The sequence below is a fragment of the Mesoplodon mirus genome (genome assembly GCF_964341445.2).
Source record: "Mesoplodon mirus genome assembly, chromosome: 11".
Lineage (NCBI taxonomy): Eukaryota > Metazoa > Chordata > Mammalia > Artiodactyla > Ziphiidae > Mesoplodon > Mesoplodon mirus.
Genome location: NC_138987.1, coordinates 38801652 through 38829137, shown reverse-complemented (window position 1 = coordinate 38829137; position 27486 = coordinate 38801652). Strand labels below are relative to the sequence as shown.

Genomic DNA, 27486 nt, shown 5'->3' with positions numbered 1-27486 from the left:
GGTGTATGACGCGTATTTTCCTCTCACATGACGGTGAAGTTAACTTACTGTATTTCCTTGTACGATTTGCCCATCAAAAAGCTCAAGGCAGAAGTGACAATGAGAGCCATTTTATTAAACAGACCAACTAGAGAGGCTTCCCCTTGTTTTCCCCTCAAATCTGCTTTTCCTGCTCTTTGTTTCTGTTTTCACTACTTTTAGTTTTATTTTCTTCAACAAATGGCCTCAATATCCAAGTGGCCAATGAACACAGAAAAGGCTTCTTAACCTCATTAGTCATCAAGAAATAATTCACACATAGTAAAAAGCACACATTTTAAGTGTACAGCTTAATGGAATTGTGACGTATGTACACAATGTGTGTAACCAAGGTAACCCTGACCAAGACACAGACCATTTCTATCCCCTTAGAAAGTTCCCTCATGCCCCTTCCCCCAGAGCAGGAATCACTGCTCTGACTCCTAGCACCATCTTCTTGAACTCTGTATAAATGGAATCATCAGCATGAACTCTTTTGTGATAAGCATCTCTTGCTCAGAGTACTATTTTTGAGGTTTAGCCACGTAGTTGTATGTATCAATAGTTATTTTTGGATGGATAGTTGGGTTCTTTCTAGTTCTTGGCTTTTATGAGTAAGGCTTGCTTTTGAATTTTGATCCCTTTTTTCTCTCAGACTCTTGCCACAAGACGAGACAGTAGCCAAGACCCTACAGCTGAAGTATGGGTGCCTTTCATGTCCCCCACCTTGGAGCCCCTCCCTGCCTGGGGGACCTAGGGTCCTTCAGAAGCTAAACCTCCATCCGTAGGACCTAAAAGGCAGATGGTCCTGTGTGGAGCTGTTGCCCAGAAACTGGGGCTCCTCCGCTGTTCCTCTCTTGCCCCTCATAAACCCTAGTACTCCCACATTACACTCAGTGCTGGTACTTCTTAAGGGGAAAAAAAAACTAAAATGGGGTAATTTTGCAATCTGACTGACACACTGCATAGAGCTGCCGCATCTATTCAGTATCTGGAGGCTTCGTTACCATCTCTGAGGCCTAAAACCCCCAAGAAGCAGGGGTGGGGTGGTGGGCAGCTCTTACCGGAACTTGAAGGGCAGCTGTCTGGATGGGGGTGGTGAGGGCAGTGAGGGCTGGGTTCTGGACTGCAGCCATCACAGGGCTGCCATCTGTCTTCAGTGTGGTCAAAACAAGGGAATCTGTCTTGATGATCTGAGGCTGTACCAGGACCTGGATGGAAAAGGAAGAAAAGGAAAAGGAAGGTAGCATTACTCCTCTATTTTGCATTACTTCTTCCTGCATAGACCCTCCAGAAAAGAATGAGAAAATAAAATTTTCATAAAACTGAGAATGTAGCTTGATTACTGGGTTGCCGGGGAGAAGGCGTACAGCTAAAGAGGGTTCTGGGTTGGAAGGCTGAAAGGCTTTGAGGAGAGCAGTGCCAGCGGCCTAGCGGGGGCAGAGCAAGCATGGCTCGGGTGGACAGTGGAAGGGAGAGAGACCTGATTGTGGACAAACTTAGGAATGTGAGGAAAACGGCTGGGAAGCAAAAATGGTAAACCTGGATTGCTTTTTTTTGTTTTTTTTTCGGTACGCGGGCCTCTCACTGCTGTGGCCTCTCCCGTTGCGGAGCACAGGCTCCGGACGCACAGGCTCAGCGGCCATGGCTCACGGGCCCAGCCGCTCCGCGGCATGTGGGATCTTCCCGGACCGGGGCACGAACCCGTGTCCCCTGCATCGGCAGGCGGACTCTCAACCACTGCGCCACCAGGGAAGCCCGTAAGTTAGCTTTAAAAAACAATCCAGGGGCTTCCCTGGTGGCGCAGTGGTTGAGAGTCCGCCTGCCGATGCAGGGGACACGGGTTCGTGTCCCGGTCCGGGAAGATCCCACATGCCGCGGAGCGGCTGGGCCCGTGAGCCATGGCCGCTGAGCCTGTGCGTCCGGAGCCTGTGCTCCGCAACGGGAGAGGCCACAGCAGTGAGAGGCCCGCGTACCGCAAAAAAAAAAAAAAAAAAAAAAAAAAAAAGCTAACTTACTTCATTAGTTAGAAATACAGTCCACTATGATACACGGCTTAAGAACATTCTGGCACATTTCTTTTCAGTTTTATACCCATTACATGTGTAAATGAGTGAATACACCAGCATTTACTGAGTTTAGGCGGGTGCCGGCGTGCATCTGCAGACGTCTTCCCTGACAGGTCTCACGGGTGCCTCGTGAGGTCCAGGTGCCCCTACCTGCCCTGCAAGCTGCTCCCTCACACTCCGCTGGCCCTGCTTAGCATGCAGACCACATCTTCAACTACAGGCTGGCCAAGAGCCCCAACCAGGGCCTCCCTGAATTCTTGTCGGCCACCTACCGGGACCTGCTGCACCTGGGGCGCAGCAACCGTCTGCACCGTGGCCGGGGCGAGGGTCTGCAGTGTGCCATTGGCTGTCTGCGTCAGCACCCGCTGGGCCTGCACCGTCTGCACCTGCTGCTGGATGGTGACCGGCTGCACCTGGGAGGATGTCACTAGGCTTTGGACTTGAGGCTGAAGGACTTGGGAGAAGAGGAGAAAAAAAGTCACGTGGATGAAGAATGCATTATGTCACCGTAGCTGTGGCAACAACCGAGGTTGAAGTGCCTCCTAATGATCCCAACTCCCCACCTGTTGCTGAAGCAGATGTGCACAGCCATTTACAAGCTGGTCTAGATGACAAGAACATCCCATAAGGGCTGCGTCAATTTCTGAGGAACGAGTACAAATTATTTCATTACTCCGATGCTGGGGTGGAGGTGAGGGAAGCTAATCAGCAAGTGACTGCACCCAGCAAGGGAGTTAACAGATGTTGAGAACCAACTCCCTGGGGCTTCATTTCCTCCCATAAAATGAAGGGAAGGTGCACTTTGGGATGACGGTCTCAGGTTTTTGCTTTGTGGCCTCCCCCCAGCCCCTAAACCCTTGAAGCCCATTAAAGACCTGTCAGATCCTTTGAAATTAGTAGAGCAATACTAATCCCACCCAGGGGTCCCCACAGGGTCAGAGAGCAATCTGATGAAAAGGTGCCGGGACACAGCACAACACAGAAAGTCACTCATTCACTCAGCACACACCGAGGGCCTACTGTGAGGCCTGCCACTCGGAGACACGGCACCTATGTTAAAAGGTGTACTCTTCTCTGCAGTGGATGCTCAGGAGATGTCTCCTGGATGAATGGTTCTCAACCTACAGGTGCTGAGATCTTCCTGGTGCCTGGGTGAGTTTCAAGACTAATTTTATTCAAGCCCCCACCTCTAGTTACCAGGACAGCCCTGTGGCTACTGTGCCCGTTGGAGTCTTTGACCACGCATCCTTGAAACAGGCACAGCAGACATTAAGGTATTTGAAGAGACTGAATGTGTTCCTACACCACTATGGTTACGGCCAGCTACCGAAACCTCATTCAGACAGGGCCAAGTTGATAGGCTGTGTCATTCCCAGAGAGGACAGAACTATTTACAGTCCACCTCGGAAGTGTCTGCAAACTGGCACAAAAACTTCTGAACCAACCAATTGTTATCACATTTGAGTTCTGAGTCACCTTGAAAGCTGGTAGCTGCATTCTGGTATATCAGAGGCTGCTGGATGATCCTCGTCTGGGGAGCGGTGCTGAATGTCGGGGTGATCATTACTGTCTGCTGCTGCAGCTGAGCTGGAGGCTGGGGCTGGGGCTGGGGGCGGGGCTGAAGAACGGGAGCTGTCCTTGGCGGAGGGGGAACTGCGGTGGGGGGAGCCTTGACTTGTAGGGCTGGAGCCTGGGGGGAGGTAGCCGAGGGCGAGAAGGAAGGTAACGGGACCTGGCTGAAGGACCGCTGCACTGAGGGGTCCCCGGCTCCGGCTCCGCCACCGCTGCCGCCGCCATTGCTGCTGCCACTGTTGCCACTTCCACCGCCGCCAGGGAAGGAGCTGCACAGCTGCTCTGAGAACAAGTCAGGGAACTCTCCCACTTGATTGCTGACAAACTGGAGCATCTCTGTGAGCAAATGGAAAGGAGTAACTCTACTGCCAACCAAAATATCTATTAACTTTCAAATTTGCTTAAGAAACGGAGGCATGAAAATCCAATAGCTTTCCCAAGACACTGCAGAGATGGGTCGCCCCTCTCTCATGTGGGGAGTGGGACAGGACTTCACTTGCTTGATGTTCTTCTCCCTCCTCACCACCTCCAGGCTTGTTCTACCCACTTTCCTCATTGTCTGTACCAGGCCTAACAGGAGCTACCTCTGTGCTGGGTGAATGTCCCTCTTGGAGGATACGGCTGGTCGCGTTTTACGGTTGGGGTAGTCGCTGTCCTGAGTCTTTGGAGCTCAGCAGCCTTGCGCTGTGAGGCCACCTCCAATCTCAGCACTGCTCCCCATGACAGGGGAGTCCCCAGACCCCAACTCTCCTCACCACAGGCAGACTCTGGGCCTTCTCTCCAAGATGGGCATATCCCTGGGCACTGCTGGTACCCTCAGGAACACCCGGGGATGATGAAGTTGGTGGCCTCCAGGTCATGGAACTTTAGAGGTGGAATGGATGGAAAGATCATACACGAAGTCCAGGACAGGGAAATAACTCGGCCAAGGTCACCAGCTCATCAGGGCACAGCAAGGATTAGAACCAGTTCTCTGCCTCCCAGCCTCGCCTTCTTTGACTGCACCCCAGTGCCTTCACTGTCAGAAGGTCAGGGCAGAACAGCCCGGGCCCTGGACCCACCTGGCTGTGCGCCTTTCCTCTGGGCAAGGAGCCCGTGGAGCCAAGGGGATGTGTCCACTGGACAGCATGCCGCCTTCTATTGACAGATCACGCTCCAAGTACCTGGGACCCCTAAATTCCCAGCCCAGAGGGCCTCTTCCCCTGCTTCATCCTCCCAATGGTTTACCCAAATCGAACTTAATCCATGACTAACAACTCACCTCTCATGACTCCTTCCTCCCCATAGGGCTGGCTCCCCATTAGGAGTCTGGGGCCTCAACTTTGACCCGGTTATGTTCAGATCTACAATTCTCTACCCTGTCCACATTCTCTCCCCTTTCCTCTCCAACACATTCCCAAAAAGCTACTGCTTGCTCCTAAACTCTGGCACCCTCCTCTCAAAACCCTCAAGGCTGCAGGATGCACTGATTTGGCCACCAAAAAGAAAAAACAAACAAAAACGAAAAACAAAGCCCCCAAACACTATCTCCATTCATTCGTCAAACCTCCACCAGCAAGTCCCTCCCAGGTTTCTAGCAGTGTGTGTGTGGGGGGGGGGGGGGAGAATCTGGGCTATAAAGAGTCTTATGTTAGGCAAGCAGAAAGCTACCAGGGGTTTCCAGCATGACCTCCACACAGGATAACTGGAGCTTAGCAGCTCAGCACGCTCAGTGTTCAGTCCGTCCAACCTGCTGGCAAAACCGCATCTCACAAGATTAAATGACTACACAGTGGTGTTATTTACCAACACCTCGACACTCTGCTCTGTCCCCACTCAGCCTGTCATCTGTGGGAGGGAGAAATGGGCAGAATGCCACAGATATTGTAACCTGTACCAACAAATTCCAATTCCTTGTACATGATTAAACTAAGAAATACCCTCAAACTCAGCACAAAATTTAAACAAAACACAACTTGGTGCTGACACATTCCAAGCACAACACAATATTATAAAATGCTTTAAGAAATTAAGAGAAACCTAATAATTCGTTGAGCTTTCCAGAACTCCCATAAAATCCTGACTCTGGGGAATCAACACAGAGGACTACTTTGTGAGCCAAAAGAACATCACTCCCTGGCTGATTGTTCTAAGCCATGGAAAGCTAAGGAGGGCAAAAGAGGCCAGAGGGTAGATGGGCACAGGCTTTGGGACTAGGTGGGTCTCAAAGGGCCCATCTAATCAGCTGTGTGAACGTGGGCAAGTCACTTCTTTCTACACCCCCGTTTCCTTCCAGGAGGCTGCCACAAGAAGACTCACTTGGCTTCTTTGTGGTGAGGATTAATAAGAAAATTGATGCAAAGTGCTTGGTGGGGGCAGACCCTTACAAAGGTCCCTATCAGTGGTGCTTCTGACGCCCCACTAAACAGGCACTCGGCCCCACTTATCCTGTCGAGTGCTCTCTAGAACCTTTTGTCGGGGAGACATGGGCTGGCTGGTGAAGTAATGTACAGAGGTCACAAAGCTTAGTTCACAAAGCAGGTTAAGTGTGTGTAGGCAGATGGAATGCGACTGCTTCAATTTAAAAAAAAATCCTTTTCGACCCACACATGAGGAGCTCCTGGGAGCTATCTCCAGCCAGGCAGATGGGCACGGGGCTGAGGGGCACAGAGGAGCCGTTAAGACTGAGCATTTGAAGGAAGAAGTAACGAAGAGGTTCTTTGAGCCACTGCGGCAGCAGGCACGCTGGGCCTCCTGGGGACCCGTCTGGTCTGCAGTGACAGAGAAGGGGAGTCCCTGGTAAGTGGAAGGAGGCCCACCCGGGCGCAGATCTGCCCTGTACCTGGGGGCTACACCTCGGGAGCTCCCCACGGCTCCTGGCTCTTCCCTGCTCCCATCATTCAATCATTTGTGTGCTACGGACACACAGGCTCTCGTGTCCACAGAGAGCCATGAAACCTAGAGAAGGAGGCCTGGGAGAAGGCAGTTTTTATGGAGGTTTGAAAATGATGAAGTTTGGCTAGACATGGAAGGCCAGACACGGGCCTCCTTGGAGCTGGGTCGGCCACCCGGGCCTGCAAACCCCAGCTCACCTCGAGGGGGTGCTCCTGTCAACCACCCTCCCCCACCAAGCCACATTCCTGTGTTTAGCTGCTTCATAAACTAAGATTTAAGTTGCTTGATAAAGTAGGCTGGGCCCCAAGAAACTATATCTGGGTTTTGATCACGTAACCAAAATTAGAGGCTCCGGCTGTCACCTGTGCCTGACAGTCTCAGGCTTCATCCAAGGAGACCCCAAGTTCACTTGTACTTTACAGAGCTCGTGACCTAGAGTGACCTAACATAAGCCACTGTGTCTGGCTCAGTCTAGTGGCATCTACCTCAGAATGAGGTAACTCGAAATCTGGTCAGATTAATTCTGGTCAAGAATAAAGAATCGGAAGCCCCAAATGGGGTAACGTTGTCTCCAAACTGCAGTCAGTCAAAAATTCTTTCAATGGGTATTTGTTACCTAGCCCTGTTAGGTGCTAGAAGAACTACTTTTACAGAAGTCATTTATTCTTATATTTTGAATTTATTATGGATCTTGTGTTAGACAATGTTTTAAAATAATTTTCTTTTTTAAATGATAAAAGTAACATTCGCTACCAAAAAATTTAGAAAAAGTTAAATGAAAAAGTAAAAAATAAAAATCATCCAGCAGGGCTTTCCTGGTGGTGCAGTGGTTGAGAATCTGCCTGCCCATGCAGGGGACACGGGTTTGAGCCCTGGTCTGGGAAGATACCACCTGCCACGGAGCAACTGAGCCTGTGTGCTGCAACTACTGAGCCCGTGTGCCACAACTACTGAAGTCCACGCGCCTAGAGCCCGTGCTCCCAACAAGAGAAGCCACCGCAATGAGAAGCCCGCACACCGCAAAGAAGAGTCGCCCCCACTCCCCGCAACTAGAGAAAGTCCGCGTGCAGCAACAAAGACCCAACACAGCCAAAAAAAAAAAAAAAAAAAAATCATCCAGCAATTCCACCACCCTGAGACATCTACCGCCAGTGTTTTGATGTGTATCCTTCCAGACTTCTTCCTATACAAGGCTTGCTTGCAAACACAAGTGTGCACATGTGTAGGATGGTTTTATAAAAATGGGATCATGCTGAAGATGCTATTTTGTCCCTGCTCCCTTTGGGAACAATACATTGTACTGTATTATATTAATGCACCAGACTTTAACCACTTAGTGATGATGGATGAGTGCTTTCATCTTTTCAGCATTATTAACAACTCTGACAAAAATCTTTGAACAAGCATCTTTTCCCATTTATCTGATTATTTTCTTAGGATAAATTTCTAGAAATTAGATGGCTGGGTCAAATGACAGGTATATATACTTTGGAAAGGTTACAACAATCTATACACTTGCCAGTGTTTCCCCGCATTTAATGGGCTTGCCAAAAAACTTCAAGTTTTTCTGTAACGTCTTATGGAAAAACTCGAACGAACTTCTTGGCCAACCCAATATTTCTGTCCATTTGATAGTGGGTAAAAACAACATCTAACTGTTCTAATTTACATGAATGCGTATTAAATGAGGTCAAACGTCAACCCCCATTTTATTGGCCATTTGTATTCCTTCTTTGTAAATTGCCTGCTCTTGACCTCTGCTCATTTTTCTACTGGGCTATTTGTCTCTTTTTAGTGATTTTTAAAACTTTCATATATTATGGATATTTGCTCGTTCTTATATATTTTCAAATATTTGCCCCACTTTGTTGGGGTTTTTTGTTGTTGTTGTTGTTTTGTTTTTTTTGCTCAGGAAAGAGAATGGCATACTCACTGAGAGCTACCCCGGCCTAGCGCTGTAACCTGGGCCAAGTTTTACCTCTCTGAGCCACGGTTTTCTCACCTATGAAATGTGGCTAACAATTATATCTAACTCGTCGTGTTGTTGAGAGATAATTCACGTGGAATCTACAGCACAGTGCCTGGCACTTAGTATTAGCTAGTACATGTTACACACAGTGGTTTCTGACAGTTAGTTTTGCTTTGACTTTTTTTTTTGGAAAATTCAGATTTGTTCCAACGCATTGGATATATTAGGGAATAATTTGGGCATAACATAAATTTCGTGTTTACTTATGCATGAAAGAAACACTAAAAAACGCAAAAAACCATACCCAGCTGAAATGAGCCACACAGGAAAACAAAAAATGCACACACTTCAAACATCCATCAGCTTTGTCAGATCACCTGTATGCGTTATGAGCTATATCCCTCCACATCTGGGGTCAGAAATTTCCATCCGACTTCAGAAAGCCTTCCTTCCATCACTTCACAATAACTTGTGAGCTATAACCTTCCAACGCCCACTTCCACAAGCAAACCTCAGGTCTTTTTTAAGGTAGAGTGCTACATTTATTGTGGTAGTTATACATTTCTTAGCCACTTAACATCTGTGCTGTTTAGGGGGTCCTATCTTATTTTTTATTTATTTTTACCATTTAATTTTAATTTTTTTATTGGACTATAGTTGATTTACAATGTTAGTTTCAGATGTACAACACAGTGATTCAAAATCTTTATAGATTATACTCTATTTAAAGTTATTATAAAATATTGGCTATAGTCCCTGTGCTGTCCCTCATCTTTTTTTTTAGAATGCCTACTTATTTTTTCTCTCTCTCTGGTCACCTATGAAGTTGTATTTTTTTTTGTTTTTTTTTTGCGGTACGCGGGCCTCTCACTGTTGTGGCCTCTCCCGTTGCGGAGCACAGCCTCCGGACGCGCAGGCTCAGCGGCCATGGCTCATGGGCCCAGCCGCTCCGCGGCATGTGGGATCCTCCTGGACTGGGGCACGAACCCGTGTCCCCTGCATCGGCAGGTGGACTCTCAACCACTGCGCCACCAGGGAAGCCCACCTATGAAGTTTTTGAGTGTTATGACTCTAACCCCACTTTCCCCATAAGCCCTGTGGTTTTTACTGTGTAATTTTGCATAGTGCGGTTATTTTAGGAATGTGTATGTTGCATTACAGCAGAACAATTTCAATCCTGTGCAGTAAAATTACATGGTTTCTAACCCAAAGATCGTAAGGATATTGACCTAAATTTTCTTCAGTTACTTTTGTTCATTTCATCTTTTCACATTAGGTCTGCCCAACAAACCTAAGAACACAGAAGCATGGTGTGTGATGTGTAAGGCTGTGGGGAGTGAGATGGACCATAACCAGTGGGGGATAGGGAGGTAAACACAAATCTAATACCCAGCAAGAATCCTTCTTGAGCAACAAGTATCCTGCTTTCAAGCTGACGATCCTGTCTCCCCCTCCTAGGATGATTTTTTTCTAATAATTAAAGAATCTTAAAATTAAAAATAATAAAATAAAATGCAGACCCATATCAAGCCTGAGGGTCAATGGTAAGATAACTCTTCCTTTTTCCACCATTTTGCTGTTTGTGATCACCACTGCTTTCCCAGGACCTAAAACATCAGTTATCCCCATTCAAGTCACCCAGAGGGGCAGGTAAGGAGCTGGGCTGTCAACCACACCCTTCAACCCAGAAGCCCTGAAATGCAAGCAATAACAGAAGGAACAGAGGGACAGTTACAGCAGGCAAACTGCTGCCTTAAGATTGTTCCACTCAAACACCAGGAGGCACATCCATTTGGTAAGAAGCTCAGAGCACAGGGACAGAATTGTGTACTTCAAGGGAATTCTGGGTCACCATCTTGGGGAAAGGGAGTCTGAAGGAGGCACCGAATGACACAGGATGACAAACTAGGGACCTGGGCATCCTATATTTTAAGCGAGGGATGACTGAACTCTTTTGACTGGCAAAGAAACCACAAAGGGAAATTGGGTGGGGAGGTGGGGTTCTTAAGTGCTTGTGCTCCACAACACACACAAATGTGTCATATATTCCTTTGCACATATCAAGTATTACATAATAAAATAAAATATTTGAAAATTAAGAGAAAAAGAAAACACAAAGAGAAGCCAAGTCATTCTCAAATGGCCTCTGGTCTGCTCTGTCTGGCTCTCTCGCCACCCGCCCAGGCTGGGTATCAGGGGCAGCCCCAGAGGGCCCCAGCTCAGCTGGCCGGTCCTGGCTTCTCTGGTCCGACACAGCAGGAGACCCGGGCCAGCTCTTGAGTTTCAATCAGAAGAGAGTGACCTTCCGCACTACCTTCAATTGCTCTTTCTTCTTCTTTCCGCTGCCGTGAGTTTGCTATGAATCCCTGGCAGGTCTCCTTCCGTAGTGTCACAGAGTTGTTATCTCTTTGCTCCACTTCCATACCCTGCCTTGATTTCAACCGCAGCCTTCAACCCAGTGACAATCGTCTTCTTTGAGTATCTTGTTGGTCCAATAGTCTTTCAAAGCAAATCAAACTTCTTGTACATGAGCTTCATAGCTTCCTACCAATAGCTCCCTCCTACTCCAGGGGATTTCACTTCCCACTCACCTTAGCTCATTATCCAGCCTGGAAAAATACCCACTCCCTTCCTTTTTGGCACAGGCCTTTGCAGGGTGGGGGAGGGGTGCCTTACCCTTTCTGCTTGTTACAGCCCTCTTCCTTTAACTGCACAATTCCATTTCAAAATGAATTACAATTTCTTTCACCAAGGACTCTTTTCTACCTCAGATCCAGCCATCTTTTAGCTCTTGAACCCAACTGTGATTTATTTGTTAAAAAAAAAAGTCTAAAACTTGAAAATGTGGGAAATTAAAAAAAGTACAGTTCTGGGCTCCCCTGGTGGCACAGTGGTTAAGGATCCGCCTGCCAATGGAGGGGACACGGGTTCAAGCCCTGGTCCGGGAAGATCCCACATGTTGCAGAGCAACTAAGCCTGTGCACCACAACTACTGAAGCCCACGCGCCTAGAGCCCGTGCTCCGCAACAAGAGAAGCCACCGCAATGAGAAGCCCGCGCACCGCAACCAAGAGTAGCCCCCGCTCGCCGCAACTAGAGGAAGCCCCAGCACAGCAATTAAGACCCAACACAGCCAAAAAAAAAAGAAAGTACAGTTCTCTTTAAAGTCATACCAGAGCATTGTCTAAACTCTGGTTTAGACAATGCTTTAAAGGTCATCTGATGCTCTACGGAAACATAAAGTTGTCTGACTTCCTATTTACTACTGATTAGGCACACAATCTGTAAAATTAGATGTTCTCATGTAGAAAATAAACAAGTTGCAAGTGATTTCTCTCTGGTAAAAAAAAATAACCTTGAAAGCTTTGTTTTTATTGCCCTGTAGGACATTAACCAGTTATGCATCTAAATTTGCAATCTTATCTCTTTCCAACTATGTACATACCAGTTTCTTGCATTCCCCTTGACTCCAGCCTGGTCATCCTGCTGGTTTTCTCAATAATGTTAATAAATCTTTGGTATGTGCTGATGATATATTAGTATAAGAGTATGTTTTTAACCTTAAAAATTTTTATTTTGCCATATTACATACAGTAAGATATGTTTTTTTAATGCTTTTCTTTTTTTTAAATTTATTAATTAATTTATTTATTTTTGGCTGCATTGTGTCTTCGTTGCTGCACGCAGGCTTCCTCTAGTTGCGAGAGCGGGGGCTACTCTTCGTTATGGTGCACGGGCTTCTCATTGTGGTGGCTTCTCTTGTGGCAGAGCACGGGCTCTAGGCAAGCAGGCTTCAGTAGTTGCGGCACGTGGGCTCAGTAGTTATGGCTTGTGGGCTCTAGAGCGCAGGCTCAGTAGTTGTGGCGCACGGGCTTAGTTGCTCCGTGGCATGTGGGATCTTCCCAGAGCAGGGCTCGAACCCGTGTCCCCTGCCTTGGCAGGCGGATTCTCAACCAGTGTGCCACCAGGGAAGCCTTTTCATGCTTTTCTTATATCTTGTGTTCTACAGCACCTAGACAAAATCTTCCACTCCCCTGTACCTCTCCAGGCACTAAGCACTCTGGTAGTTTAAAAAATTGGCATCGGGCTTCCCTAGTGGTGCAGTGGTTGAGAGTCCGCCTGCTGATGAAGGGGAAGCGGGTTCGTGCCCCGGTCCGGGAAGATCCCACATGCCACGGAGCGGCTGGGCCCGTGAGCCATGGCCGCTGAGCCTGCACGTCCGGAGCCTGTGCTCCGCAACGGGAGAAGCCACAACAGTGAGAGGCCCGCGTACAGCAAAAAAAAAAAAAAAAAAATTGGCATCAATTCACTGAGATGCCCTCAAATGCAACCTTCATGCAATCTATAAAAATGGCAGACATGCTTTCTGAACCAAAACTGAAAGGGACACCACCTCACAATGGGACAAGATATTTTTGAAATTTGGATTACCCTGGAAAATCTGGACAAATTTATGCAATTTCTGCAAAGCTTCCACTTTGGGTGAAGTAGGTATGTAAATACAAGAGGTTTTAAATGTGTTGAACACCTACTGTGTGCTGACCCACAGAGATGATAAAACACCCCTTGGCCACAAGGAGTTTGTGAAAGTGACAAATCTGGTCTGTGGTGACTGTCACAGCAGACAAGGAGGACAGAGGGGATACAAGAAAACCACTGACTCCAGCAAGTCGAGCAGCTTCCTGAAGAAGCTGGACTGAAGGCGGATCAGGATGCAAGGTGAATTCCAGGCCCAGGGACACCCATAAGCCAAGGCTTGCAGGCATGAGCAGCATGATGGGCAGCTGGAGTGCACCAGGCTGGGCAGGTAGTCAGGACCAAATCATGAAGGGATCTGCAGCTCATGATAATGAACTTGGTCTTTCTCCTTATTAAAGAAGGAAAGGCCACAGCGAGTTGTCCAAGAATGCTCTAGGAAGGGGAGCCCTGCGGCTCAGCAGCTGCTCACTCTGGTTTGTACAGGGGCTGCTGACCTGCCCAGAGTCCCCAGACATCATGAGCTCATTAAGACTCATTCTGAACCAAAACTTAGGGCTGAATTCTGACTTGAGAGGAGAATATCAAAGTAGCTAAAACAAAAACTAGGATAACTTCATCAACTGCGGGAGAGACTCTTCTGAAAATCAATTAAAAGTTCTGGTTATATATGAAAACTGGGAAACAGGCCACCTACCTCTTAGGGACTGTGTGAAGGAAGTGTGGCAAAGAATCATATTAAAGTAGAAAAGCAGGAGGTCAAAAAGGTAAACCAAGACTTAACTGGAAGGCCAAACAGCATGGGGATTCCCAAGTTTAAATTCAAAGAGAACTGGCTGTGGGTGGAATCAGCAGCACTGGGTTGTGAATCTAGTAATGTCATTGTTGTGCTGCCTTTGGAAAATTCATTACTCTCCCTGAGACTGCTTCTTTACTTATAAATATGGGAATAATCCAAACTCCAATGGATGCATATTAATATACAGAAATACGTCCAGCACATAATAAAATGTATTTGACTTTTTCATAGTTTCTTTTTTATCATAACATTTGAAAAAGGGACATCTCCAGGTTAGATTCCAATTTAACCTCTGAATAAAAGCCAATGGTCACATTACTGATGTTTAAAAGCAAAAACAACTCAGTGACAAAGCTAATAAAACTTATTTTCTAATTAGAAATCAAATTTATAGTTCATATTTTATTTAAATGCACAGAAGGTGGTTATGACTAAAATTAAATTAATTTCATATTGATTCTATGTGAACATGATAGTAGCTACCACTGATACCTACTTTACACAAACCCAGATGCTAGTATTATTATTCTACTTTACAAGTGAGGAAAAGAAGGTTCAGAGAAGTTAAACTACTTTCACAAGCCTCTCACGTAAGCTACAAAGTGGCTGAGCTGAGATCTGAATTTATATCTTATTTAGGTTTGTCTGAGTCTCCCCTCTATGCACTCTATTTCCCCCTACAAAAGAAATATTTCTTGGATTTTACAACTTGGGAGAAAGACGCAAGACAGACCTGGAGTGACAGTAAAGTACGGGGAATCTGGCTGTGTGTGGAGGGGGGCACTTAATGTAATCCATCTCATTACTCTCAATATGAAGTTCAACGTTAATGGAAGATTCATCTCAGGGCAACACCCATGTAACTGACTCATGGGGGAGGAGAGGAGAGAGATTTTTGCCTGACTGCATTTCGCAAGTATACCTTCCTCCCAAATTATTAAATTATTCTCCAAATGAGACCCTCTGCCTTGACAAGATGCTCCTTTCTAGAACACCTCTCTTTCTTCAAATAAATAACAAATCAATGAAGACACATCCCTTAAGACATGCATTCAACAAACATTAACTTAGCCTACCATGTGCCAGACACAAAACTGAACACCTTCAAGAGGCACATGTTCTGGCAAAGAAGCCCCGTGTAAACACTTGCCAGGGCCAGCTGCTGAGTGTTGGGATGAAAAACGGCGCGTGACGCAAGAGGACCCTGTTGGGAGTATGTTGCTTAAAAAGCTTCTGTTGTTGATTTTTACTGTGATTTATCTCATGTTTGTGTGTGAGTATGGGTGTATTTATAGACAAAGTTTAAATGTGATTTCTTTTTCTTTACTAGAAAAGAACTTCATTAGCAGTGTCACCCAGTTGTAAGTCGTGCCACATGGCATGCGGGATCTTAGTTCCCTGACTAGGGATTGAACCTGAGCCCCGTGTATTAGAAGGACGGAGTCTTAACCACCGGACCGCCGGGGAAGTCCCCAGTTGTTTCTGCTTTTAACACCTTGCTAGCAGTTCCACACATCGTGGTATACAATTCAAATCACCCCGTGAGGTAGCTTCAAGCACTCTTTTAAATGAGTTACTCTGTGCACAGTACTTAGAACAGTGCCTGGCACAGAAGTGCCTGAAAGTGGTGATGGTGGTGGGGCTTGTTACACAGGAAGAAACAAGTCCAAGTCCAAGTCCAAAGATGGGGTGCGAGGCAGGTGAGTCAGCGAGCGGCAGGCTGGGGCAGGAGCCTCCTCCCCCCTCGCCCAGGCCCGGTGCTCTTTTTGCAGGCACCCTGCTCCAGTAGTCGCCCCAACAAGCACACTGGGGGGCTTCCTCTCAGGAGTCCCTCTACCCCTGGGGCTGCCCCACCTCACAGCAACTGGGCTCTAGAATGTCCCCACTCATGCGACAGTCCCATCCTGTGTCCTGGCCGGGAACCCAGGCCTCCAGCCCTTACCCAACACCAAATTAAAGGCATCAGATTTGTTGACACTCCCCGTTTGAAAGGCTGTCCATCTTATTCCATTTATTACTTTGAAATGCTTGCTTTTAGAAAGAGGTCAAGAACAGACTTTGAGAACAACAATTAAGAAGAAAAAACTCAAGCCAATTACTAGCAGTAATAAAAAAAATAGTAATCGTTCATGTTTCCTGAGCTCTTACCATGTGTCAGCAATTACATGAAGCACTTCACACAGATTTCATCACTTACTCTCCACAACACTGAGATGTCATTATCACCTCCACTTGACACACAAGGAAGATGAGGCACAGAGAGCTAAAGTAACTTGTCTTTTTTTTTTCTTTTTTTAAAACTCAGGACTTTTTCTTTTAATAGTTTTTTTTGTTTGTTTTTAAATGTTGGGGGTAGGAGCTTATTAATTAATTAATTTATTTTTGCTGCGTCGGGTCTTCGTTTCTGTGTGAGGGCTTTCTCTAGTTGTGGCAAGCGGGGGCCACTCTTCATCGCGGTGCGCGGGCCTCTCACTATCGCGGCCTCTCGTTGCGGAGCACAGGCTCCAGAAGCGCAGGCTCAGTAGTTGTGGTTCACGGGCCTAGTTGCTCCGTGGCTTGTGGGATCTTCCTGGACCAGGGCTCGAACCCATGTCCCCTGCATGAGCAGGCAGATTCTCAACCAAGTAACTTGTCTAATGTCACGCAGTCAGCAGGTGGCAGAGCTGGGATTTAGAGTCAAGCGCTTAGCCACCATACTGGACAGATGCTTCGTTTCTATTATTGCATAGACATCACCAGACAGAGCCTGGCATCAGACAGATGCTCAGTAAGAGCCCGGTTCTCGAATGAGAACGAACACCCCCAGCGGGCAAGGGAAGGAGTGTCACCCCAGGTGTGCTGCAGCGCCCAGCTCTTCGTCTGCTCCCACCCGCATCGCACTGTCCTCTCTTTCACTCTCCCAGAACAGGAGACTAAAAGTTGAGCAACACACAGAGAGTAAGACTCCAGGCCAGGGAGCGCTCCCGCACAATCCTGTTCGAGGGCCTGGCGGCGCACAATGCCAGGTGACCGAGTGTCCACAAAGTCTGGCAAAAGCCACTTCTTCACCTGAACTGTCCTCCTGGGGGTAGAGTCTACAGAGCTGGGGATCTCAACCTTTTTCAGTCCTTAAAGCACTCAGGCAAAAGTGAAAGACCCCCAACGACTCACCAACGTACCCTTCCATTCATTACCACACCCCCAAATCTCCCTCAGACTAAGGACAAAAATACTACTTGCAAAGCAGGTTATTAAATCATGCTACAAACAGCCACCCAGCACGCGCATACAACTGCACTGCAGTGCTGAGAGTGGGACCCAGCATAGAAGAAGGGCTCCGAAGTGTTGTTTCCCTTCCCACCCCCCCATCCTCACAGGGAAGACGGAGAAATCCAACCAACTCCACAAACTATGACAAGGGCGAGAACAGACAGGTGCCTTACAAAGAAAGGGCTATCAGAGGGCAGAGAGAGAGGACTGACCCATCCTGGCAGGCAGTGAAAGTGGAGCCTAGAAGGGTGAAGAGACTTTCATGAGTTAGAGAGAGGGACACGTACTACAGGCAAAGGAAACAATCTGAGCAAAACCACAGCACCAGGAAATGTCCTGGAAGGAGGTACAGCAGACAGCACGGGGAACAGAGTGGAGAGGTGGAGCCGCTTACACTTAAGTTGTGAAAGGCCTTAACGGCGCCCTACGGCACAGCACAGAAAACAGAGAGGACATCTGTGACTTTTGTTTTGTCTGTCATCCTTCAACCCGACCCTCCCATCAGCACCCTGATCTTCCTTTTGGAGAATGCCCACTGGGTGGTCTTGGTGGTAAGGCTTCCTGCCAGTCGGCTCTGATGAATGCATGATCCCGCCAGGAACATGACTCTTGCAGGAATGACCCCAGGAAGCAGAGACAAAGCAGAGGTCACTGAGGCAGCGCGGTCCTAAACAGGTTGCTCCAGGCTATCCTCAGCTGGACTCTGCTGCTGAGCTGCCCTTGGCTCCAGCCCATGTTCCAAGTCTGACTCTCCAGGTTTTCTGATCAGTCCATGCACCATGCTTCCAATAAACTCCTTTTCTGTTTGAGCTAGCCAGAGGTCGCTTCCACTGCTTACCACCAAGCCTCCTGACTGACACAGGACACACTGAAGCAGGAGAGGGACCTGATCAAAGCTGTGTTTGAGGAAGACAACAAACAACAGTCATCAAGAGTATAGCCTGCAAATCACCCGAACACGGTGGTCAAGCCTTTCAAAGTGTCTGTACCCTGGTGGGGCTCTTAGGCACATTAAAGTTTGAGACCCTCTGTTCTACACTGTACTATGGCCACACTGAATCACATATGCCCAGAACATGCCAAATTATTCCCAACTTTGGTCCAGCTCTGTCAAAATGAACATCTTGCCTTTCCAAATTCTCCTTTCTAATATGCTGTTCACTCACCCTTCACAACTCAGCTCAAATGCCAAAGTCTCTGTGAAGATTTTCCTACTTCCCTTCCTTAGTGCTCCAAAAACTTGGAGTTTATTTCTCTGTTCTGGCCTCTTCTGCATTTTGCTTTGTATTCTGACTGGCTGCTTAGATGTCAGCTCCGTCAAAGTTGGGACTGTTTCATTCATCTCTAACACCCCAGAGTCTAGTGATGTACTGCGAATGTAGTGGATACTCACGCTGAACTGGAATGAACAAAATTTTTTAAATTAAATTTTAAAACGACTTCTGACCAAAACAGGTGCTCCTAGACAGGCTTCCTGAGTCAGGGCATCTCCCACCTCATTCCCACAGGGCAGGGAAGAGTACAGGAGCCCATGTCAGAAGGCCCAAGTTCAACTCCTGACTCCACTTCATGAGCCCAGTAAACCTTGGGCAAATCATTTTATCTGTCTCTATGTCTTCATCTGCAAAATGGATATAAATGGATATAAAAATCAAGCGCCTCACAGCACTTTTAGGAAGACAAATGTATCAGAAGGACTTCTGTAAAGTGTAAGGCCTCGTAGGAATGTTCACACTTAGGAAGAAGCATTATTTCCACTTGTTGCTATGGGATGGTGAGGGCCTGAGCCAAGAAGACACCAGTTTAACAAGGCAGTTCCACATCTGGTTCAGCAGCTGGAGGAATTTCATCACTGTTCCAAACTAGACCCTGAACCCAACAGACCAGATGCAGAAGCCAGATTGTAAGGGGCATTTAGACATGTATTCATTAGCAATTCCAAAGGCCTGAGAGATGCAGAAAGAGTTCTGTTTTCCAGTTTCCAAGTCCTTCAATGGTTTAGGATTAGTTTCTAAACAGAGGTTCCCCAGAGAGCCTTACTTTGAGGCCCAGGCTCTGGGATCTGCTACTCTTTAAAAAATTCCATCATGTCAACAAAGTTTAACCCTCGAGGCTTGTGGTCCAGAAGTGGAACACTTTACCCTGTTCTGTGACTGCTCCTTTGTGCCCCATCTACCACCCCACGAAAGCCCTTTCAAAAGGAAAAGAACAAACATTCCAAAACTGTATTCTAAAAAAGGGCCCTTGGTCCTAAGAGTCAACTTGCAAATTGTAGTTCCTCATTCATTCTCAGAGTCAAAGAGAATGTTATTTTCTGCCCTCTTCCTTTTATGTGCTGTAGCTCACTCAAGTCTTACAACACCTGTGATGCAGACATCCCCACTCCCCACCCCACAGCAGAAACTAAGGCTTAGAGAAGTGCTGCAGGACCCAGGGGAAGTCACTTGAAGTGCCCAGCACAGGGCAGACCCTTCCTGATAAACACATGTGGTCTGAATGTGTACCTGAGCAGAGGATCCTGGGTCTCTCCAGCCTCAGCCCACCACTCCACCTTGTGTTCACAACTCTGAAGCCCGCTACATCAGATGGGGATTTGGCACGGAGTAGAGGAAAAGTACATGGGTTTTGGAGTTGGACTCGTGTGGACCGAGGTCACCATTTTATGACTTACTAGCTGTGATCTGGGTCTCCGTTTCTTCATCTGTAACACACCGTGGACTTGAAGAAAAAGTTAAGAGCAAAAGACAGTGTAGGTAAAGGGCCATACACACTGTGCGAGGATAGGGACCTTGCTTACCCTGCTAGTGCTGTACCCAGAGCCCAGCACAAAACAGGCCCTCTGTAAGGGTCTTAACTGCAGGTCTAACCAGACACGGTACTGGGCACGCAGCGGGTGCTGCCTACAGTGTGATTTCAAAACCTGATGAAGGATGGAAAAGTAGCGGTGACTGCAGAGACAGTCAGTAATTAATAAAGAATAAGACAGTCACCTTCACCTAGAGAACTGATGCACCTGAGGATAAATGACAGTAAACCTGTAGGATCAAGATGAAACGGTCCTAGATTCGTTATCAAATACAGTATATGTCTGTAGGAAGAATCACACAATGGAAAACAGCAATCACAAGTCAATTTCAGTCCTGCCCAACAAATAATCACAGAAAGCCCACCCAACTAGCTCAGAAAAACTACCACAATTGACTTTTAAAAGTTCAAAGGAAAGTATTGTGAGAAATGAGGCTATTCATAACAAAAGGGCATTTCCTAAAACGTCTGCAGATGTTGGTGAAAGGTGGTCTGAAGAGAATTAGAATGAAAGGAAGCAACTTCCAGAACACTATTTACAGGAATGGAGAACCCCAAAGAATTTTTATGCTTGGATGGAGGATGCACTGAAATTCTGGGGCAGCAAGGGCTGCCACCAAGACACCAAGAAAAGGAACCCAGACAGAAGAGAGTCCCACTGAAACAATGTAAAGCAAGAAGTCATTTTTCAAGTCCCCCAAGGCAGAGGGCTGAAAATAAGGAACTGCTGCTGTACCTTCAGGAGCAATTTTAAAAGTATGGAGAGCAAGCAAACCAGACAAAGGATCATTGCAAGAAACCAAAGGCAGCAGAGGAGTAAAACAGTCGCACCCACTAGGGTCCTGGGCAAGCAAAGGGAACATCAGAGGCACAGGAAGGGATTGCTCAGAAAGTTGGCTGCTGCCCACTGACTGTCCAGTGGTCTCAAGTATAGGAACCAGTAGGCCAGGACAGAGGGGTCTGTACGTGTGCATTGTTGGAGGGCTGGGGCAGCATCAGCCCTTAACTGGCACACATGTGGCAAAGAGACAGGCAGAATAAGGGACTAGAGTTCCAGACTCTAGCCGGAAGCTGAGAAGGACAGGCCCTCTCCTCCACACTGGTGGGGGAGTAAACTGGTACATCCAGTGCGGAGGGCAGTTTGACAGGATCTATCAAAACCACAAATGAGCCAGAAGAGAATGTTAGTTCCTGCCCCTTCCTTTCATATGTTTTATCTCATTTGACTCTTACAGCACCTATGGTGTAGATATCATCACCCCACCCTGACACAGCAAACCCACTTCTGGTCATTTATCCTGCTCCAACACCTGTACATGTGTGAAATGATGAATTTACACAGCTATTCGCCACAGCATGTTTTTCATAGTGAGACTGGAAACACCCTCAAATGTCCATCAAAAAGGGACTGGATGAATTAATTACAGTGCATCCATACAATGGAAAACCATGCAGCAGTGAAAAAGACTGGAAAGATCTCTAAGATACATTGTTAAGTGAAAAAAAAAAAGGGTAAGCTGCAGAAGAACACAGCTTATAGCATGCTATTTGTGAAAAATAAAAAGGGGGGCAAAAATGAAAATCCATACTTGTTACTTGCTTCTATTTGCATTAAGTTTTGAAGGATGTAAAAGAAACTAAAAAATTAATAACTTGGGGTTGTGGGCCCTAAGCAGATGGTGACAGGGCTGGGGGCAAGACTTTTCACAGTACCCTTTCATACTTTTTATTTTGCCATATGAATGTATCACCTTTTTGAAAAAATTAAAATATTTTCCAAGTGGTAAGTTCCAATCACCACAGTAATTTATAACACTGGAAAAGTTTAAAAAAATGAAAGGGCTACAGCTGGCAGTGTGTCAGAGCTGTCACTCAGCTCTTCACTTGAAGAGTCCTTGATGAGAAACACGCACCAACAAACTAACTCCAAAGTGATCTGCTTGTCTGTGTTCAGGGCAACAGTACTTATGTTAGTGAAAAACTGCAAATGATGCAAATGTTCCACAGGGACATGGATAGGTATTTGCCCCCTCAGATGAATTACACTGGATCACAGGCAATTATACCTCAACTGTTTCAACATACAGCAACCTTTAAGTGAAAATGCTGTAACATTTCATGTGCACGTTAATAAAGTTCAGACAAGAATCCAGCAGGATAGACAATTGGATATTCAGGGAGCGCCATGCGAATAAAGTTGCTTAAGAACTTCTTTTTTAAATTATGAAATTGAGGAAAGAAAAGATCTATTCGATATAGGAGCAAAAATACACTTTTTTAAAAATGCCAAGAAAAAATGCCAAGACCTGAGCTGAGTATGAGAATGACAGAAAAGACTGACATGAGAGGTAGGCAGCGCTCAAGAACATTGGACCAAAGGCCCGGGTGTGAATGCAACAATGTTTGTCAAGGGCGACACCAAACAGACCCAGGAAGGAGAAACCCCAGGAGACTGGTTCAGTGGTCTGAGCAACCCTAGAAGATGCATCCCACGAAATGGAACCGGATGAGGCCAGGCGCTAATAACTGGTAGATAATACATAAGCTAAGAGCAGCAGCACCTCTTTCAAGCCAAACACTAGCAACAGTGATATATACTCTAGTGTCAAGAGAAAGCTTACATCTTCAAAAAGGGGTAAAAAGTAGATCTCTGCTTCACCTCACTGAGCAGTTTTTCCGAAGTATGACTCACTGGAGAAACATGAAGCCAGTTTCTACCCGTCTCCTCGCCTTCCTGCCAGCGGTGTGCTGGCCACACCTTCCCCGACACAGGCTGGCTACTCCAATCTTCCCAGTGATGTGGACACCTCGACTAGGGGCCCACCCAACGCCTCAACCTGAAGCGCCTTCCTTTCCGCGTTAGACACACCTTTACAGAGCGCCTCCCCAGTGCCAGATGGAACTGACTGCCGGGAGAAGCCAGCAGAGGCCCAAGACGGTGCCACCCAAAGGCTCAGGAACAGCAAGTTACTCTGCAGCCTAGGGTACAGGGTGGGCTACCAGCAGGAGGACTGCATGAATGTAGGTATCTGACTTTGTGAGCCCTTCAGAGCCCACCAAGCAGGGACAGTGACTGACAGCCCAGCCCATCAGTGGACATCATCATGGAGTTCAGAGCACCAAGGACAAAGAAAAGAGCCCACAAGTTTTCAGAGAAAACATGTCACACACAGAGGGTCAGGAATCAAAATGGTATCAGATTTCTCAACTACTGGAAGCTAGAAAACAATGAGGCAATGCCTTCAACCTAAAATTCTAAACCCACCCAAACTATCAAATTTGAGACGTCAGAATAAAGATATTTTTAGAGAGGTAAAGCCCCCCAAATTTACCTCTAAAGTACACTTCCTTAGGAAGCTACTGGAGGATGTGCTCCAACAAAACAAGGGAGTAAAAAAAAACAAGAACTAGGGAACAAGGCCTTCAACATCGCCCCCGACCCCGGGTGATGGTTAAGGGTAGACCCAGGATAAGTGCGAAACAGCAGACCTAGACAAGCATCAGATGGGGCCAAAAGAGGGAAGGCTCCAGGAGAGACACCAACAAGGGCGATAAAAGGAACTGACCACCAAACTGAGTTTCTGTCACAAGATTTAAGGCTGCATTAGTTACGGGAACATGGAAAGTAAGCAAGTGAATAAATGGGGCTACTATGAGCGCTAGGAAAAAACAAACAGCAACAAAAACCGTAGAGGATCTACCCAAGAGAAAAGAAAACATATGTCCACAGAAAAACCTGTACCCGAATGCTCACAGCAGCTTCATTTATAATAGCCAAAAAGTGGAAACAACCTAAATGTCCAACAACTGATGAATGGATAAACAAAACATGGTGTATCCATATAAGGGAACACCGTGCTGCAACACGGATGAACCTCAACGTTATGCTAAGTGAAGAAGGCCACATATTGTATGACTGCATTTATATGAAATGTTCAGAATAGGCAAATCCATGAGGACAGAAAGTAAATTAGCTCACCGAAAAGTTTCTTGAACCTTCTCCACGGAGAACAGCTGCCTCTACTTGTCCACCACCCACTCACTCCTGACTTCGTTCTGGTTTACCTGGCCTTGGACCACCTCATCTGACTGCTGTGTCAAAGGTGGATCTCCTAATTGCCAAGTCCCATGAGCCCTTTCACGGCCTTGTCACCCTTGCTGTCTTCTGCAGCACTGTCTCCATCATCCACTAACTGCTCCTCAAAAAGCTCACTTCCCCTTAGGTTATTACGTTTCCCTCACCTGATTTGCCCTCCGGTTCCATCTTCTCCTCTCACCTCTATACTCAACTCATCAATATGGGTGGGTGACTAGTCCTCAATCTCCATCCCCGGTTTTAACCTTCTCCTGCCTCCCATTTCCTACTAACACCTCAATTTCAGTCCATTTAAGACAAATTTTCATCACCTCCCCAAACCAGCTCTTCCTGCTGGCTTCTGAGCCCTCTCAATGCCCAGGGTCAAAGCCTTAATGGGATCTTAGAATTCCACCTCTGCTCTGCCTTCAGGGCCCAGTTTCACTGAGGCCATGTCCTGTCACATCCAGCACCTTGCACAATGGCCACTTCTTATCCCCATCCCATCACCCTCTTAGGATCATCAGCTCACACCCACATGGCTGCCTCCTAGAGGCTGGCATGCGCTCTCGAGGTGGGACATACCATCTCTCCCCCACTACCTACAGCGTCTCTTCTTCCTCACCCGACCAGCTCCTAGAAGAATCTGGGCTGGCCAGCTCTGACCTAACCCAACACCAAGGGCTGAGTCGAGTGTAACTTAGAATCCTGCCTAGCTCAAGGTCCCTGGATCCATTCAGGCATCCCACAAATATTTAATTCTATGTGAAAGAAACAAAATGAAGGCCCTGGCCTTCATGGGGCTGACGTTCTGGAGGGAGATGGATGGGTAAGTTTTCAGGGATATTTGTGCCTGCAGACCACTGGCCTTCAGCCCACCCAACCCTTCTTTCCTCTAAGACCCAGGTCCAGGGCCATCTCCTTGGTGTGGTCTTCCTGGTAAGCCAGCCTTTATCAAGCTCCCTCCACGCTTACTTTCACTAACTGCTCTGCATAGCTGTGCGCTGTTCTATACTCAGCACTACAGTTTTATTATTATTCATCTCAAGCTCCACAAAGCCATAAAATTCTATCTTTCCTATCTTTTCATGTTCCTACAGCTCGCACTTGAGTACTTGTTGACCAGTGAAGACAGGGAGCCATTTTCCCCCAAATCTAATATGGAGCCCTGTGAAGCCACGGAACCACTGTGGTAGTTTCCACAACATACATATTACTCAGAAATCTATAGGGATAAGGTTAATACTTAACCACCAGGTACTTTAACACATTACAAATTAAGACAAATAAGAATCAGTTTTGGAATGCACATGAATTTCTTTCTGTGAGGTTGCTAGTAGGCAGCTTTGGACATGCTCCTTACTGGCTGTGTAACCTTGGGTAAGTTAATGAACTGCCTTGAGCCTCAGTTTCAGGATCTATGAAGAGGGGATGAATGTAGTATAACAAGCAGTCTCTACCTGATGGAACTTGTTAAGGATTGAGAACATTAATGTGCAATGACTGCTTAACACGGTGCCTGGCACGTAAGTACTCAAAACACATTAGCTGCCCTTAAGTTCCAAGAACCTCCCTCCCCCATTTGTCAACACATTTCTGTATTTCTGAGCATTCAGTGGAAAAGTCTGTAGTTAGACTTGGGGCGTCATTTAAGGGTCTTACCACACTGCCTGGATGACCAAAATCAGAAAGTAAAGTCAGGCCAAGGGGTGAAATGTTACAGAAGCAAAATGGGAAAAGGATTCTTTCCAATTAGCTGTTGCCACTATCTCTTCCCCTGGAAGAGAATCTTCTGCTGCCTCGGTTTCCTCATCTGTATAATCAGACTGTAGTCATCATACCTGCCTGCAAGGCTGTAGTGAGATCTTGGACATGAAAGCACTTTGTAAACTCAAGAGCACAACGCACCTGAGTTACTGATTAAGAGTATGGGTTCTGGACAATCTAAAATGAGTGACCTTAAACAAGTTAACATCTTCTGGCCTCACTCTCCTGTAAAATGGGAGCAAAAAGAGTATCTATCTCAAGGGACTGTAGTAAGGAATAAGTCAAACAATTTAAGCGTTTGGGGCCTAGAATATCAGAAGAGCCCACCTATTCAGAGTTATTATTATGATGACTAACCTATTCACTGGACTCCTCGCCCCCAAGGAGCAGGTGAAAACTTGATGGAGCAGCGACACCAACACTGGCCCAGGAACTGTGCTCCGTAACCAGCTGGGTGACCTTGGGCAAGTCGCTGACCCTCTCCAAACCTTGGGTTCCGTGATCACAAAATGATCCCTGTGCTCCTACCAGCTCTTCCTCTCCGCTGTTAAGGTCGCCGGAACAAAGGCCACCCGCTCCCCAGCCTGTCCCCGAGGGGCCACAACTCAAAATTCCTGCTGCTCAACTCCCTTTGCAGCGCGACAGCAGGAGCGCCCGGGTGTCTATCCCGGAGAGATGCGTCCACACTCCGCCGCCACCGCTCGCTTCATCAGCAACTTGCTTCTGCAGCCGCTCGCTGCCCAAAGTTTTCCCAGGCGCCAGGAGACTCGGCCCTGTTTCAACCCCGAGAAGACCAGGGGTGAGGGCGCAGAGCCTGGGGTCCCGGCCCGGGGAATCCCAAAGCCGCCCACGCGGCCGGGAGTGGAGTGACAGGTGCGACGCGGAGCCACTGGGCGGGCAAGCGTGACCTCGCACCGCGCGTGTAGGAGCGCGAAGGAGGCAGCGGCCGCGCGCTCTCCTCTGGCTGCTCCCGCCAGGCCCCCGCGACGCCCCCGGCTCCGCGTTCCCGGCCCCACAACCCTCGCCGTGCTTCCGGACACGAGCCGCCCCTAAGCAGATCCCGCGGCCTGCCCGAGCGGAACGGCCGGGCGGGGCTCAAACCCACAGCGCCCGGAAGGGATGGGGACAGCCGGGTCGACCGCGCCTGCCGGGTCTTCCCGCGCGAGACGGGGCTGCCGGGGGGTGGGCGCACGCGCACCCGCGCGCGCCGCCGTAACCCCTTCCTCCCCGCACGCCCCCGCACTCCCACCCACCCACCACTCACCGTCGATGTCCCCCAGGGTCAGCTCGTCGCCCAGTTCCGTGAGCGTCTCCATGGTCTCCAGACCCCCCAGCTCTCCGCTCCCGTCCATCGCCCGGCTCGGTGCAGAGGAACCCCTGCCGTCCCGCTCAGGGAGACGCGGGGGCGGTGCCGCCGTCACCGCCCATGACACCCTACCGCCTCACCGGCCGGTGCCAGCCTCCGCCATGTTTGCGCCGCGCGGGCGGGGCGGGGCGGAATTGCCCCGCCCCAACCCGCGCCCTCTGTGGCCCCGCCCCCAGGCCGCGCGCGCCCCCTTGTTTGTTGTCAATGGGACCAGGCTTGTCCTGGCCAATCGGCGCGCGAAGCGGCGCGTGGGGTGATGGCGCGTCAACGATCAGCAGCTCAGATTTGCATATCGAGGCCCCTCCCCTGGCGGCCTCTTAGCGAATGCGAAGAGAAGCCTCCAGGTCCTCAGCCCAACCTCCTTCCCGTAGTTTAAAGGAACCGCTCCCTTTTCTGTTGGTTCGGCTCCACAAGCTACTCCATCCACCCGCTGGGGAATGAAGGGTTA

The 27486-nt window shown here is 47.9% G+C and overlaps 1 protein-coding gene across 1 annotated transcript in view; it reads right to left on the bottom strand.

The window, feature by feature from the left end:
- SREBF2 (sterol regulatory element binding transcription factor 2) overlaps window positions 1-27168 on the bottom strand; it is a 62731-nt gene extending 35563 nt beyond the window's left edge. The window contains exons 1-4 of the mRNA XM_082636595.1: window positions 26937-27168; window positions 3564-3995; window positions 2360-2541; window positions 1083-1229 (exon numbers count right to left, since the gene is read on the bottom strand). Coding sequence (XP_082492721.1) covers window positions 1083-1229; window positions 2360-2541; window positions 3564-3995; window positions 26937-27024 — 849 coding nt within the window. The 5' untranslated portion in view covers window positions 27025-27168. The remainder of the gene's footprint in view (window positions 1-1082; window positions 1230-2359; window positions 2542-3563; window positions 3996-26936) is intronic.
- Between the last annotated feature and the right edge of the window lie 318 nt (window positions 27169-27486).